This window comes from Mycteria americana, chromosome 6 (genome assembly GCF_035582795.1).
Source record: "Mycteria americana isolate JAX WOST 10 ecotype Jacksonville Zoo and Gardens chromosome 6, USCA_MyAme_1.0, whole genome shotgun sequence".
Taxonomy (NCBI): Eukaryota; Metazoa; Chordata; class Aves; order Ciconiiformes; family Ciconiidae; genus Mycteria; species Mycteria americana.
This window is the reverse complement of record NC_134370.1, coordinates 53,788,739-53,804,031: the sequence shown is the minus strand read 5'-3', so window position 1 is coordinate 53,804,031 and position 15,293 is coordinate 53,788,739. Positions and strand designations below refer to the sequence as shown.

Below are 15,293 nucleotides of genomic sequence, written 5' to 3'. Positions count from 1 at the left end.
AGTTCTGCACTTTCACACAGCTGCTGAGGTTTCTGTCCCCATGCAGAAGCTGGAATTGCTCCACCCACCCCCTTTGCACAAAAATGATGTAAAGGAACTGATGGATCCAAAAAACTTGTGTGTCATCATTTCTATACTGACTGTATTTCTATAATGTAAACTCTCCTTTTCTCACATTTTGCGGGGTCTTAATTTGTTCCCTTAATAAAATGCACCATGAGACTTGAGAGCGCAATTTTCCAATGGAAAGAAAGAAGTCCTATCAAATACACTAATCTTACTATAAATTCCATGAAGCAGTTCAAAAAGCCTGGAGGGGTGATTGTTTCTATTAAATTCTATCAACTGCTGGAGCAGTTTCTTCAGGACTTTTAACGTTTCCTTAGAATTTAAGTGACTTAACCTCCATTAAAGTCTGTAAAGACTGAAAAGCAACTACCTGAAAGTATGCTTTAGAAGATCACATATAACAAACCAAATTGAAAGTTACGTTTAACAGAATGCATGCCATTGTTAACCTGTAACATGCTCTGAAAATGGATTCTCTCTGACAACTTAAATGTACCAGCTTGACCTGAACGCAAATAGACTGTATATTCCAAAATACCTATGACCACCTGACTCCTGCTACTCATTCAAGGCTATTTTCAGGGCATAGAAACTTACAAAACTGTATTTCCATCTCTGCTTTGCCATAGAGTCTTGTCCAGGTAAACTTTAAAAATAAACTTAGTTTTGAGCCATAGAAACACTTGCAGAAAGTTTTCTTCAGTTATGAACACTTCTTATTTATAAAGGAGCTTAAGTAAAATAAGATGAATTTGAATTGAGTAAAAGAATACACAAAGGTTCGTGGATTGTTTTAGTTAAGATACAATGGAACTATAAAATTAAGTTTAAATGGCACAACTTTCTACCCATATATGAACACTAGCCATGGGAATCAGCTGGGCTTGCTAACAGTTCCTAAATTCAATTTCTGGGCAGAAGCTGGTAAGGTGTTTACAGTGAAAGTTATTGTACTATGGAATGTATTTTTTCCACCCATTCACAGTTGATTTTGGGGGCAAGTTTTGTCTCATCTCTTCATGCAGCATTAAGGAGAGGTCTTTTCTTTGCACACAGTACTTCTTTACAGTATCTGTGAAGGGTAAAAGTGAAAAATTTATTTTATTGATAACAAATATCAAATATGAAATTTTCACACAGTCACATAAATTAATTACAACTGAATAGTAGTCATCAGTTTCCTTACCAAATGTAATGCATGCATTTTAGCTCATTTGACCTTAGCAAACCTCAAATAATTCAGTAATCAAGAAACAAAACAATATTATTAACACATTTTAACAGAACAAAAATAAAGCTTAAGTGAGTATACCTCGAATTACATATTTTACCTATAATAATTCACACAAACTAATACAAATGAAATTAATGAAAAACACCTGAAATCAAGTTTGGGCAATTTGTTCAGTTGAGAATTAGGCTATTTAAATGTTGATATACTGAGCACTGTGATGACACTGATGTGAAAATATGTTCTATATTCTCACAAATTAAACAACAACAATAAGTCTTCAAGTTCAGGGTGTAAAAATAATTTATTAGCTTTTGCTCATAAAAAAATCGGCTACTATTCTTGATTTTTTTTAAACAGCAGCAAACAGTCAAAAAGGTGACAGCTGAAAAGTGTTCAATAAAAAAAATAAGGCAAGCAGAGTGTAAATCTGTTCTTTAAAAAATCAGTGTGGTAGCACTACAGAAGCAAGGGTAGCAGAAAAAAACCAAACAAGAACTTAGTCAAACATGACAATCACCAAGTTACTTCTATGCTATCTCATCACTTTAGCCAAGGAAGCATTGTTAAAGCAGTATGCTAGTAAACTTTTATTTCAAAACTATCAAGAGTTAATTAAGATTTAAAGGCATCCCTTTGGGGGGGTGGGGTGGGTGAAGTATGCCATAGTGATGGTAATTTTATATTCTATTGTTTTAAGTTTGTAAAACATCATAGAATACTGAAACCAAAATTTTACAAGACAACAAGCCTTGACTCTACTGTTTTTGATCAATGATCCGCTGTAAGCAGAGTTTCATGTAGGAATTTTTATTGCGTATTTCTATCACTGCATCTCTGACAAGCTCAATGAACATTTGAGGCCAGAGCTTCTGCAACAACTCGTTTTTCATATTGATGTCAGCTGCTTCTTTCACTAAGTTCTCGACGTATGTCTGGCAAAATGTTTTTCTTTCCTTGATTTCCTGCATGGGAGAACCATTACACATTGTATAAGACAAAGGAAGAAAAGGTTAAACAAGAGCAAACCCAAAGAACAACCACAAAAATTTAATTAATTAAAGAACATTAGCGATTAGTAGGCAAAAAGGCCATTACACACTTTTTCCTGTTGGTTTTAAGTTGCATGGCCCAGGGTCTAAGTCAAGCTTTTATGAATGAGGCCACAAAATCTTATAGTATTCATAACATTCATATTATATTCATTAATTAATTTATCTGAAATCCACTTTTAAGTAGTCATATAAGTATCTTTTAACAGCATTACGATTTTTGTTGCTTTCTGGCATAACAGTGAAAATTTCAGAAATTATTAAGCACCAGACTACTTTCCTTCCTTCTCTCCCTTCCCTTCCCAGCTTTTCATGATTATAGGACAACAGTTGGAAAGTATATGTTTACCTATCTGCCCTAACAAGAACTAAGCATATTGTCACAGAAAAATATTCTAGGATGCATCCTATCCACAGGTCCCCCAATGGACTCTGGCAAGTGCATGATTCCTAACATGTACTACATTAGATACTGAAGTAACCTGAACCTTTAAAAAACAGTAACAACAACAACAAAAATACTACACTTTGTGCAACTACTAACTCCACATTTTAGTCACTCAAAGCGTATTAATCCCTGTTTCTGCAGAGTTTCTATAAAATGCCATAATAAGCTTTGAATAATAAGTTATATCGGTGCTAAATATCTAAGTAGTTTGATTTATGGTGCTGTTAAAAATGTTAGGTCATGCTTCAGGCCATCAAAACAGAAGTAGTTTTCTTAAATGAGTGATAAAGCAGAGGAAAATACTTTCCAGCTGTTTCACATAAAAAACCAAATTATTAATCAATGACTCAGACTGTCATCTTTAGTAATAAACTTGTTCAATCACATTTATTATATTAGTTTACTGCTGATGGGGAACTGGAATCAGTCCTTTTTGCCTATCTTACTCTTCCCTTGTGACATCCTGTAGTATCTGCTGCCACATACATAACGCTATAACAAAGGACAAGGTGTGAATTGCTGCACTAAGAAGAGCAAACAATATATATATTTAATGGACTGTACAAATACTAAGCTTATTTTATTATATGCTTGTACTTGTTCCATGGTAAAGGACAAGAGGAATGCCTCACTGTCTTACTCAATGACATTCAAAGTTTTAAGAGCTACTGTCACAGCTTTTGAAACTAAAATGTTTTCTTAATTTAATCTCTCCCCACATGCAGTCACTGTCTCTTTTTTATGCTATGGATCTGAGATAACAAAACCACAACGCAATAACTGAATTCAGTGTTTACTGAACTTGATTTAATTTCTTGCTTTATTTCCACATAAGCAAAATGCAAATAACAGGACAAATGTGGGAAGCAGGGTGCATACAGCTAGAACTCATGCTGATTGCTCAGAAAGGAGATAGTGGCTGAAAGAAGCATGTTCTCCCTGGGAACAATTTCCTCTGCCCAAGCAAAAGAGTTAACAGATCAGAAACACAAACTAAAACAAGCGTGACTTATGCACTTGTCTGAAACAAGCCAGCTTGCAATTTTATTAATAATTAAACCTAATACATTTCCTATTTATTTTCCCATAGTTCATTTAAAAGCTAGGAAACAGCTCTTTATTACTACAGCCTGCACTATCTCAAATCTTGTCTGAATTTTGAGATATACTTTCTGACTTTCTAATTCCATTAGAAAATCCTAATGTGCAATATACATTTTTCTTATATTTTGCTCACTTTTCTTATATTGTACTCACTTCTTACATTTTACTAATGCAGGTACATTTCATTACAAACATAAGGCTTGCAGGTGAGAATGTATTTCTGAGACTGTGCCACTGTTCAAGAACCACTTCACTAAAGACAGAAACTGACCATTATCCAGTATTCTGGCAAACATCAGTTAGATGAAATGTTTGATCATACATATAAATATGGTAACCAGTGATATTTTACAACCACCATTCTCAATAGCATAACTGAAACTTGATATATAGACAAATTCCATGAGTAGTAGTCTAAGGTTATATAATAGAGGATTAAAGTATTTTGTAATGATATACTTACCTCAAGCTTTTCCATATGAAAGTCCTTTGTCATGTAATTCAATGTTGCTCGAGTTGTGCTTTCTCCTCCATTTCTTCTGTTATCGCTATTTTCCTCACTTCCAATCCCAGATTTCTTTCCTTTTCCCTCCAGCAGACAATGGAATTGCTTCCTCCTGTGAAAAGATAATAAAGAGATTTACAGTTTTAATTACTGGAAACTGGGTTTTTTTTAAGTGCAGATGTTTCTAGTGATTGTGAGGGTTGGTTTTTTTTTTTTTTCTTTTTTCCCTTTGAACATGTACTTTATCAGCTTTCAAGTTTATTGCATCCTCAAGTTACTCAAAATACAGATGACTCTAGATATTCCTCCGTTAATTTGCTTCTATACAATTGACTTTTTGACATATATCACATCGCATCTAAATAGCAAGTCTTGCAGCTTAAACTTTTAAGTACATATCTATAGACGAGTAAAAGTAGTCTTTTTAAGCACCTTTTTTCTCACAGCAAAAACTCTTAAATCTGTTAACTGTTATAGTCACCCGCTATAAAATACCCACTAAAAATAGTCAGTCTTCATCGTGAAAGTCCACAAATCTTCACCAATACAATTGGAGAATTAAACAAGCAGTGCGTTTGTGTGAATGGGCCTTTTAATCTTAATCAGCAGACTTCATACAACTTCTGTGAAAACCTCTGTCTACATGAATCAGGAGATGCTAGTATTTCTGCAATAAGCAGAGAACCTACCTTCTGCAAGATGTTATTTGTGAAATTTTTATCTTTTTACCTAGTAAGAATTTATCACAACAGTGCGCAAAAGAATTAAATGACATGTTCTGGACAAATTCCAGTTCCGTTCATTGTATTTTACCTAGATTCTCCAAATAACGAAAGCATGCGATAATGTGGCAGCTCAGAAGATGCTACATATGCCAGGATGCCAAAGAGCCTTTCTGCCATTACAATATCATTTTCAGTAACCTGTGAGGGAAAGGGGAGAAGGGGAAGAAAAAAGAAAAAAAAAAGTTAAGTTTCAAAACTGGCACATTCATATTTCATTACATATGTACATTGAGAATTAACTGAAATTTGTTATACAGAACGCTGCATACGGATCTGTTCCAGGCATATCTTCAAAACACAGATTTGCTTTTACTGGCACTTTAAATGTACTTTAAAAGAAACCAAATGAGGTACCTGTGCTTGTTTTATTTCCTGTAATTTTGGAAACTTTAATGTATACACATGCTGCCCTGTGCTTCATGATATTATTCATGAAATGAGGAATTTTATAACTGTTTCTTACATTGAGTATCTGAAGGCCAGACATATTAATTCTGCTTCATACTGCATGCACTGGTCTAGTGGAAAATTTCTGATCAAGTTATGCTGCAGAAAGGGAAAGATTCTGGGCACCCACTTGTGAAAAGATAAGTTACCATCTCTCTTATTTTGGCAGTATCATTATAGAAAGAGAGGCTTGGGGGGGACACAAAGTGGGGACACACACACACACACACAAAGGGGAGGGGGACACACAAAGAAAAAACCCTATTTTCTCTGCATCTTTCAACCCCCCAAAATAAGTGTTCCTCCATTATACTTTTCTAAATATCATCCATACTGTTGTGTCAACATTAAGTTACATATGTCTCTTTAAACTAATTTTCAATGGTTGAAAAATTTTCAGGATAAATTTTACACATTTCAATTTTGTATCAATAAGGTGGAAGGGGTTTATTTTTTGGTGGTGGTTGTTACTGCTTTTTGTTTGTCTTGGCTCATAATCTCTGCAGACCATGGCCTGTGTTTCTCCTGCCCTGATGGCCAGACTATGAACTGACTTCAACTGCCAAAAGTTTGCTGGCACAGTTTCTAGACTCCTGGCTTTCCACTGAGTGCAGAAGGAATCTTTATGATCATCTAAATCTGACCTGGATAACACAGGACAATGAAACTCACTCAGTGACTTCTTAACTTCTGGATCAAATTTAATTTCTGTTCATCTTGTAACATATTTTTGGAAAGCAACCCATTATTAAATAAACTTCAATACTCACAATATTTACTGAGTAGTTCCAGCAATTTTTGTATTCCGTATTATACAAATGTGTGAGTTAAATGGAATTTTGATCCAAATTAATGTAATCTTATTATATTCTTGTTTAATGTTTATAGACTATGCAATCTACCCTTGCCTAATGTATACTACAACAGCATAATGCAGGGAGAAATTCACCAGAGAAAACACAGGAAATTAGAAATGTAAAGTCAATTCCATTTTCACAGTGCTTTGATTTGCTCATTTTCACTTAATTTTAAGTCTTACTTAGTAGCCTAAGAGTAGATGACCTTGCTAAACAGTCTGTTAACAGAAACAAGGTCTAAAACAAAGAGCGCAGAAGGCAGCTAGGGAAACAAAGACCATTGCAGGCAGAAATGTCTACTGGAGAAATAAGTGATTTTAATTTATTTATTTATGTTAAGAGAAGCATAAGGACCAGGTCAACAGAGACAGCAATGCTGAATACACTCTCTAGTTCACAGAAACTCATGTTCTCTATCTTACTCCAGTACATTGTTTGCTCCATTAATCACAAAAAGATTATGACGATAATATCACATAAATGTAAGTCTGTTATGCCTGCTTCTTGCCAAGTACAGAAAACAGGCACCAATTCAGTAAGTGTGATGCATCTGTTATGTTGTATGCCATACCACTTGGCATAAAGCATTTTGTAAAGTTTAGTAACTTCAAACCTTGACAACTCTTAATTAATCTGAGATTACTATCACTGGGAAAGACTTCAAATAGTATATCTCAATGAAGAGAATTTGCTTCTTCACATTTAGTAAGTGTAACACTTTGACAAGGGAACAAAATCATTGTTACGGGGAGACTAACACTCAGCTTCTAGCCTGGAACATAATTGGAATGGAAGGGGGAAGTTGGGGAGAAAGTAAAAAAACTTCCTTATACTTTTTTTAAAATTTAAAAGTGTAAGAGTTATGCAATTTATTTAGTTAATTCAGTTAGTATATATTGCTTTTACTCCCCAACTATATGTACCTCAGAGCTGGAAACACAATAGTCTTCACAAACATTGCACAACAAATGATAATTGGAATAGTGGAATATGCACATTTCCCTTTCCGTCATCTGAATCTATTATTTAGGGCTGATCTAAGGTCTGAGAGCACACTTCAGGGGTTTGTACATTGAAACAGGATTTTCAATTATTGATTTTAAAAGAAAAGATAAATATATTATCCGCAAAGCTGGATACCATGACTTCTGCTGTAGACTAATGAAAAACAGTGATCAGAGTTCATCTCTTTCTTCTGCTTGGCTATGACACTTTTCAAATGATTAATGACACTAGGAAAAAATTTCTGTGTGCACATCTTCATATAGTGTGGTCTGGCTGAAAAAGTTTGTTGAGGAAAAAAATGTTCTTCAGTCACACGTATTTAAGATTTGATATATGTCCTACATAAAAAGCATGCCATGCTACGTGTAAATCCATTTACTAAATTCATCCCCAAGCACTATTAAATTAAAAGTTTTCCTTCAAAGACTGAATTTGCTGACCTCTAGAGTGTAACAAAAAGTCTACTTAAATAGTTGTGTTATTTTCTTTCTTTCTCCATGAAGACCAAACAGGTAAGATTTGTCTTCTATTTTGTTTTAATCTGAATCACTAGTGTTGATTTTGAAAATAGGATGCAGTAAAAAAGAAATAAACTTTAAACCCACATCCAACCTTTTTTTTTTCCCCTTTTTTTTTTTTTAAACAAACTTTGATAGGCATATTTTGTAAAGTACTAAATTCAAGGCTATTTTAAAGTTCTCATGGGATTACTACCCATAACACTTTTTTTTTTTTTTTCCTTTTCAACATACTGTGCTGTTGGAGTGAGTCATATTTACCTTTATCCTTCATGTTTTCTCATCCTTTCTCTGATAGTTAATTCAGTTAAGCTCTTTAACCCACTCCTGCTCTGCTGTGCAAATAATTCACGTTTTACAGAACTAAAACCAAGTAAACCACAACATTCATGCTATCATGATGTTGTATTAGATAACAAGTAAAACATCTAATCCAAAACATATGATGATGACAACCAATTTAAAACACCAGATCTAAGCACTATAGCTATGTATTACTTTTGCTCTAATGAACTTCCATAACACTACTTAAACTTATTTAGCATTTAAAATTGAATGCACATTCGAACATTGTGGTTGCATCGTAACTATTCATGCTCCCTTTATGACCAAAGCCCAAGTATAAAATAACCATTTTATATGCTTGACTAAATTTACTTTCAATTGATGTAAAGGGGAATACAAAGTACAAAAAATAGCAATACTAATGTTCTAACTTTCTATTTATTTAAACATAAAACACTCACCCAACAAAAAAACCCAAACAAACCCACACTAACAATCTTGTACATAGCGAGCAGGGAAAAAAAAAAAAAAAAAAGACTTTTTCCTGTGACAGGCTTAATGAAGAAAATATAATTTTAGCTACATTTTGTAACACTGGAAAATATAAATAATCATATGCTGTAAACTGCTAAGTAGTCTGTCAAACGCAGATTTTTGCACAAATATTCAATGTCAGCACTGTGATCATTTTGAACATAATAAAGTGCTTCTTAAAATCAAGTAAAATCATGCAGTTCTTTAATTATTTAAAAAAAAAAACCAACCAAACAAACAAAAAAAACTCCAAAAAAACAAACCATGTGCAGAAATAATACTAAAAAGTCTTCCCTTCAGGTATATCCGTACCATTCAGGTATAGATTTGGACTGTCATTTGCAATTGCAAACATCTGAGACAATACAACAGTTTTATGGCAACTAAGAATCTTATCAACTTTGCTAATTGTAACACAGTGTAGTTGGACTTAACAAATGCACAGCACAATAAATTATATGGTGAAGTCTACTTAAAATTTCCCCCCTCCCCAATACTAAAAGGGCACTGACAGGGTCCTGCTCATTTTATTAGCAATTCATCTGCTTTTTTAAAAAACAACGCTAATTTACCTTGTAAGACCAACAGTAAGAAGGAAGCAACATTATCCTACCTTGACTCCATTTATCTTCTGTAGATTAAAATGGTTCAGTCTAAACAGAACATAGTATTTCCACAAAGTCAAGTTGACAACCGGATTTCCCTGAGGATCAACTGTCAACTGTTCAATGCGATGCATCTGGGCTAATGCATTAAATTGCTGCAGTGTCACAAGATTTGTCTCCTTAAACTTCAGGTGCTTTAAAAAAAAAAAAGTCAAACCACAATAAATTGAATAAGGAAACAGTAAAGAGTGAACACAATGATTCCTATTCTGTGCCACTCAAACAATTTTCAAATCAAATAAACAGTCTTTAGGTCTGATGAAGCAACTGAGCTCACTTAATTTGAGGTCTTTGTGGCAAAACACATCAATGTATCAACCAATTGGTGTATTACATATATTTAGAAATGTCAACATTACAAGACCCTAAGCAATTTATAAACCCTTTAGTAACAGCACTAATATTTTCAATGTTACAAAAAGCAGTAACACTACTTGAGCAATGTTTAATTCTGCAAGTAAAGCAACTGCAACATCCACACATAAAAATAAGTACAATATATATTTTTAAATATTCTGCTTTTTTGGCCATAGCAGGCTGGCATTAAGTCATACCCTCCTGTTTCTTTGAACCGTGCCCTACACTAGTGCTCCTATGCGCATGGTGTATTTGGCTACACAGTAGCATTATTGAGGGAAGGGAAGGAGGAAAAATTGATGGTGAAGATAAAAATTTAGTTGAGATTCTGCTATCCCCCACAAATTTCCCCCCCCCACAATGAAACAATTGTTTTATTGAGATAGATAAATTTGTCTTAAGTTCCCCACAAATTTATCTATCTCAATGAAACCATTAAGTTCTGTTATACTCAAAACCTTAAAAAGAAGCAGGGGGCTCAAGAGGCAAATCATGTGAGTAACAAGTTGCTTTATGTATGTCATCACTATTTTAATATTTGCTTCAAAATGACTGATTTAAATGTCCAAGAAAAAAAAGTACTAAAGGGACATCTCATTTACATTCTTTTGCTTCATCAAGAACTGAGGAATTCCAAGAGCTGTACTGATTTAGCTAGCTATTCCCTTTGAATTTTACCTCTCTCTTTTTATCCTATCAGCTATTTGATCTTTGAACTCACAACACAAATGAAGGTCTCCTGATACCATCAATCCATAGCAATACTGTACTTACACATCAGTTTTCCAACTTAAAAATAATCAGCTAGGTCAAAGGAATTAAGAGAAATAATAACCAGTCTGAAAAGAAAACACCTGTGTTTTCTTTTGTGTGAGAATCTGAAATAAAGTGTGAGAATCTGTGTAAGAAAGTCTTGATTTTTAAGAAGTATCAAGTTAAAGTTAGCGTTATAGGATAACACCAAGCAAATACCTAATTCACAAACTTATCTATTTATATGAAAGCACTCCAGGGTGACTATGCCCAATTAAGGTTCTGTTAGAGAATACATATTCCATAGCTGTTCACACAGATGCAATTTGAGGCATTCTTACCACGGAATTAGGAAATTTTATCTTCAGTTTTGTTAACACTTGAACAATTTCATCGAATTCTATGAACATAAAGGAGACTGTGACAATAGTTCCAGCTGTTTGAACACTCCAGTTTCGATCCAGGCACTCCAGTGCTCCAGCACCATACAAGCAAAGAGTGTCTCCTTCCACTTCCACTAAATGAGACTCAAGAACAGACAAACCTTGTACTGCACTGCTCAATATTGTATCAAGAGACCTGTGGAGGAAATCAAAATGCAGCGATGTAAATGAGATTATTTTGAGATAGTAATTTCATTCTATTGAATGATAGCCCTTTCATTTACCAAAATCCAACTGTCAAATATGATCAAATTTCTCAGCATTCATTTGTTTGCAGTACCCAATCTGGTTCAAAAACATTAAGGGCTGGAAAATCCTCTTTCCATCAAGTAACATTGCAAATGTTCTACTTCTTTGGCAGAAAGGCTCTGGGTGTATTTGAGTTGGGGGGTGGGGTATAAATAAATAAATCACTCATATTTAATAATCTGCTTAAAAATTTTAATTCAGAATGCTAACTTATTTTGTGTTGCTTTAGATATCTAAAACCAACCTCAGACAATGTATTTATTCAAGCAAAGTCACCTTCACATTGTTCGCTATATGAAATGCTAAAGTTATGACATGAGTAAGCGCTTTAAGAACAGTTGTTAAAACCAATCCAGGATAATGTTATTCACAGTACTGAACAGTTATTTTTATTCTTGACAAGAGTATTGCTCCCTCCTCAAACCATATGTCAATTTATCTGATCAGGATACCAGAATTCATTATTCCGCTTAGAGATGAGAATAGTCTTATGGTTTATTATCCTTATTTAATCCTTAATTAATAAGGATGAATAAGCATTTCTTTAAAATAATGTGAGCTTTCCAATTCACAAGAGCGATTTTAAAATTAAGCAATAAGTCCAGGTATTCTCAACTCTCATCTCTTTGCGTCTTACTTTCAACACGATACACTCAGCTGACTGGACCTGAAGTACACAGAGAATTCAAGACGAGTACAAATCACAGGTTTAGAAAATTGTGTAATGATTGCCACTACTTTATTCTTTACTACTTTCCTAGTATTTTAAATGTATTTTGCTTTTTTGACTACCAGTGATCATTTGACTGACGTTTTCTTGACAAAAATCAACCAGAACTAAGATTTTACTCTTGACTGCAGATGTTGAGAGCCCATCACTCCAACGTGAAGCTGTAATTACTTATCTATGCTGAATTCCACCTGGATTTTATTGCTTAGTCACTCATCTTGACAATATCTTATAAAATTCTTCACTATCATAAAACATAGTAGTAGATCAATGTAAATTTTAACTTAGTGGGGGTTAAAGAGCAATAAGGCTTCAAGGCAAAAACCAGCAGTGTTATCTACAGCTTAATTCTAACACACGTTGCCACATCATTAATCTGTTCAAACTAATATAAATCGGTGATAAAGATCACTATCACACTTTCATTTCTCTAACCAGTCATGAAAGAGAGAAAAATTCCAAACCTAAGTCTCCGATTCAGAACACATAATGCATTATAACTTGCATAAAAGAATTATAATATATACAAATAAAGCACATAGTTTATTTTGTTAACATCTCAGAGAGGTTGAAATTTTATATTTCACAAAAGTAACCACTTTGATTTCTACAACTCATTCTACAAATCTTAAACTACAAAAACTTTCACAAGAACATGGAAACATATTTTATGCATTACATTTTATTACTGTAGATTTGACAAAAGAATCCTAACATTCGTGGTCAAGAACTACAAGGAATAAACCAACTTTAGTCACTGTATCCAGCATAAGCAGAGATAGCATTACACCAAGATCTTTCCTACAAACTCCATGGAAAAAGTCTTAGTGTGTTACTTGAAAGCATGATTTCTCAAGAAATGAAAATCTGTTCATTAACATGACAATGCTCAAGCTACCATAGTTACATTGACTTGGTCACAGGGGATGATTACTAACACTGAATTAAATTGTGAAGAAACCAAGGAGGCAAGAAAGCAATGGCTTAAGCATATGTTTGGGGGAAACTTTGGAAGCACAAGAACAGAAAGGACTATAGCAATTTAAAAATGCTAAGAAAAAAATTGTTTCAGAAGATGCAGCACTCAACTGGAGATAAAAAAAACAGGTCTAGCCAATAGTAGATTGAAACTCGGATGGGTTTTGTTTGTGAGAGGCAAAGACTTCCCGCCCATACCTGACATACCAGTGTTGATCAGGCACAGCAGGAAACTGTACTTGCTACTGAATTTGTGCAGGCTATTTTTTCAGGTTTTTGCCTGAGCTAGCCAGGTTGAAATTGTGCTAGTTTGGTTTTAGCCAATCCAAGGCACACATTATTCATTAAGTTATGCATTTCATTTTTAAATTACATAGAATCCCAGATGGCCACCTTTTAGATGCAAATAAGCAAGCCACAAAGTGTGTCACAAAAATAATATAACTATATTTTAAACGAACAATATAAAGGTTACCTTAGGAAAAATGATCTTAGCAATAAAACTAAGTCAAAGAACTGCTATTGTTAAAATAGCACGAGTATGAAAGTGATCCAGTAAGAGATGCTGCTGTTCAAACTGAGAACATGAATTCAACACTCAGTTTATAAAACCCCTTGATACATAAAGAGGTTACAAATGTTTGTAATGCTTGTACATCCTCATTTTGTTCATTTCAACTGAAGGCAACAATCTCAGTTGTCAAGGAAATGAACAGCCTTAAGAAGGCTCAAGAATTCATATTTAACATTTCTTGCAAACATGAATTCCTCCCTTATTTAGCAAAATCACATAATAATTTAGCTTGCACTTCTTTACTCAATGAGTTGCTGTTATATTACTTATTTAATATGTGTTACTTATTACTAATGGCCAACAAGTTTAATCATGAAGTAAAATATCTTTTCAGGATTGTTTTGGATATACTACTTCTGATAATGAAATACAGTGAGATCTCAGAGGTGAGAAGAAGTAACTTGGAATATCAGACATGAACAAGAAGAAATATTTCCCAATAAAATACCTGCTTTCCTCAGGAAATACATATGCAGCACTGCCATTGATCTGGCAGGGTTCGTTATCTTTATCTTGGTTTAAAGAAGCCACAAGAGCTATTCGATTCTGCTGTATCTCCCACTGACGTGCAATATTACAAATCGTTAACCGTTTCTTTTCCTGAAACAAGATATAAAAGCCATAATAAGTTATGACAGTACAGTATCAAGACACTTGTTTGTTCTGAAAGAAATATTCTGCTTAATCAAAACATTCTAAACGTTTTAAGTTGAAGAAACGATAGGTTGGTGGTTATGCATTAAAACCAAGGCATCAGTCTAGTGCTATTTTGCGTAACTGCCAGCAAACTATGATTTCACAAAATTTGCAATACAGAAACAAGAAAAGTAACATAATAAATCCACAACTTGTGAAAGAATAAAGTTAAACTATTTAGTTTGGATAACCACAGATGTCTCATTTTGACAGTCTGGAGCTGCTTGTAATACTCCTCCCACAAAACAAGGCAGACTGCTTGTACTTTCTGCCATTCCACTAGAGTGACCCTAGAACTTAAGCTAAGACAGTTATGTAACTGCTGTAAGTCTTAGCAGTAATTGCAACCTGCTCTGCGTGGGGGAAAAAGTTATCTTCTGAAAAATGGAAAAAGTCAATTGTATAGAAACAGAAAATGAAATTACCTTTGTGATAGACACAAGGACTACAACAGATCTAAGTTCAAATATTTTGTAATAGTTTAAGTATTTTTTATATTCTAGACAGGTCTTGTCAATGAATGAGTATTTCAAAAGTCTATTAAGTACTTGGTTCTTGTACAGTCATGCAAATCTTGCCAATTACCTAAGATTCTATATATAGGTTGTTATTCTATTGTATCATATAGATATATATGATATATCCCATTTAGCATACTTTAAAAGGTTAAAGAACAAGGTGCTTTGTAAGAGCTCATGGACTGGCAGCTGAACTCTCAAATAAAAATGGCACAATATAAATCATATCAAAGGGTAAATTCCTTGTTAGTTTCACTTCATTTGGTTTTTCTGAACCAGATCTTATTCTCTGGGAGTCAGCCATCTCACTGTTACACTACTCTCAATGAAACTTGAACAGTGATTTAGAATTTCTGAGAGGAAAATATTATAGAGAAGCTTAGCATAAAATAAATTTACATCCACAAAACATGGAGAAAACAGAGTATCAGTCAAAGCTAATGATTTCTTGGTTTATAATATCATACTCTAAATTGATCTTGCTATAGAA

General features: G+C 33.8%; 1 protein-coding gene across 4 annotated transcripts in view; it reads right to left on the bottom strand.

Annotated features, from left to right (window-relative positions):
* Window positions 1-889: 889 nt before the first annotated feature.
* Window positions 890-15,293, bottom strand: part of LRRC49 (leucine rich repeat containing 49) — a 53,124-nt gene continuing 38,720 nt past the window's right edge. For 2 of the 4 annotated variants that reach the window (XM_075505851.1, XM_075505853.1), the window contains 6 exons: window positions 14,038-14,189; window positions 10,957-11,194; window positions 9,454-9,639; window positions 5,223-5,332; window positions 4,368-4,521; window positions 891-2,265 (listed from right to left, as the gene is read on the bottom strand). In XM_075505851.1, the coding sequence (XP_075361966.1) occupies window positions 2,059-2,265; window positions 4,368-4,521; window positions 5,223-5,332; window positions 9,454-9,639; window positions 10,957-11,194; window positions 14,038-14,189 (1,047 nt within the window). In that variant the 3' untranslated portion in view covers window positions 891-2,058. Of the gene's footprint in view, window positions 2,266-4,367; window positions 4,522-5,222; window positions 5,333-9,453; window positions 9,640-10,956; window positions 11,195-14,037; window positions 14,190-15,293 lie in introns of all 4 variants that reach the window. The other 2 variants (XM_075505854.1, XM_075505852.1) reach the window with 2 other exon arrangements.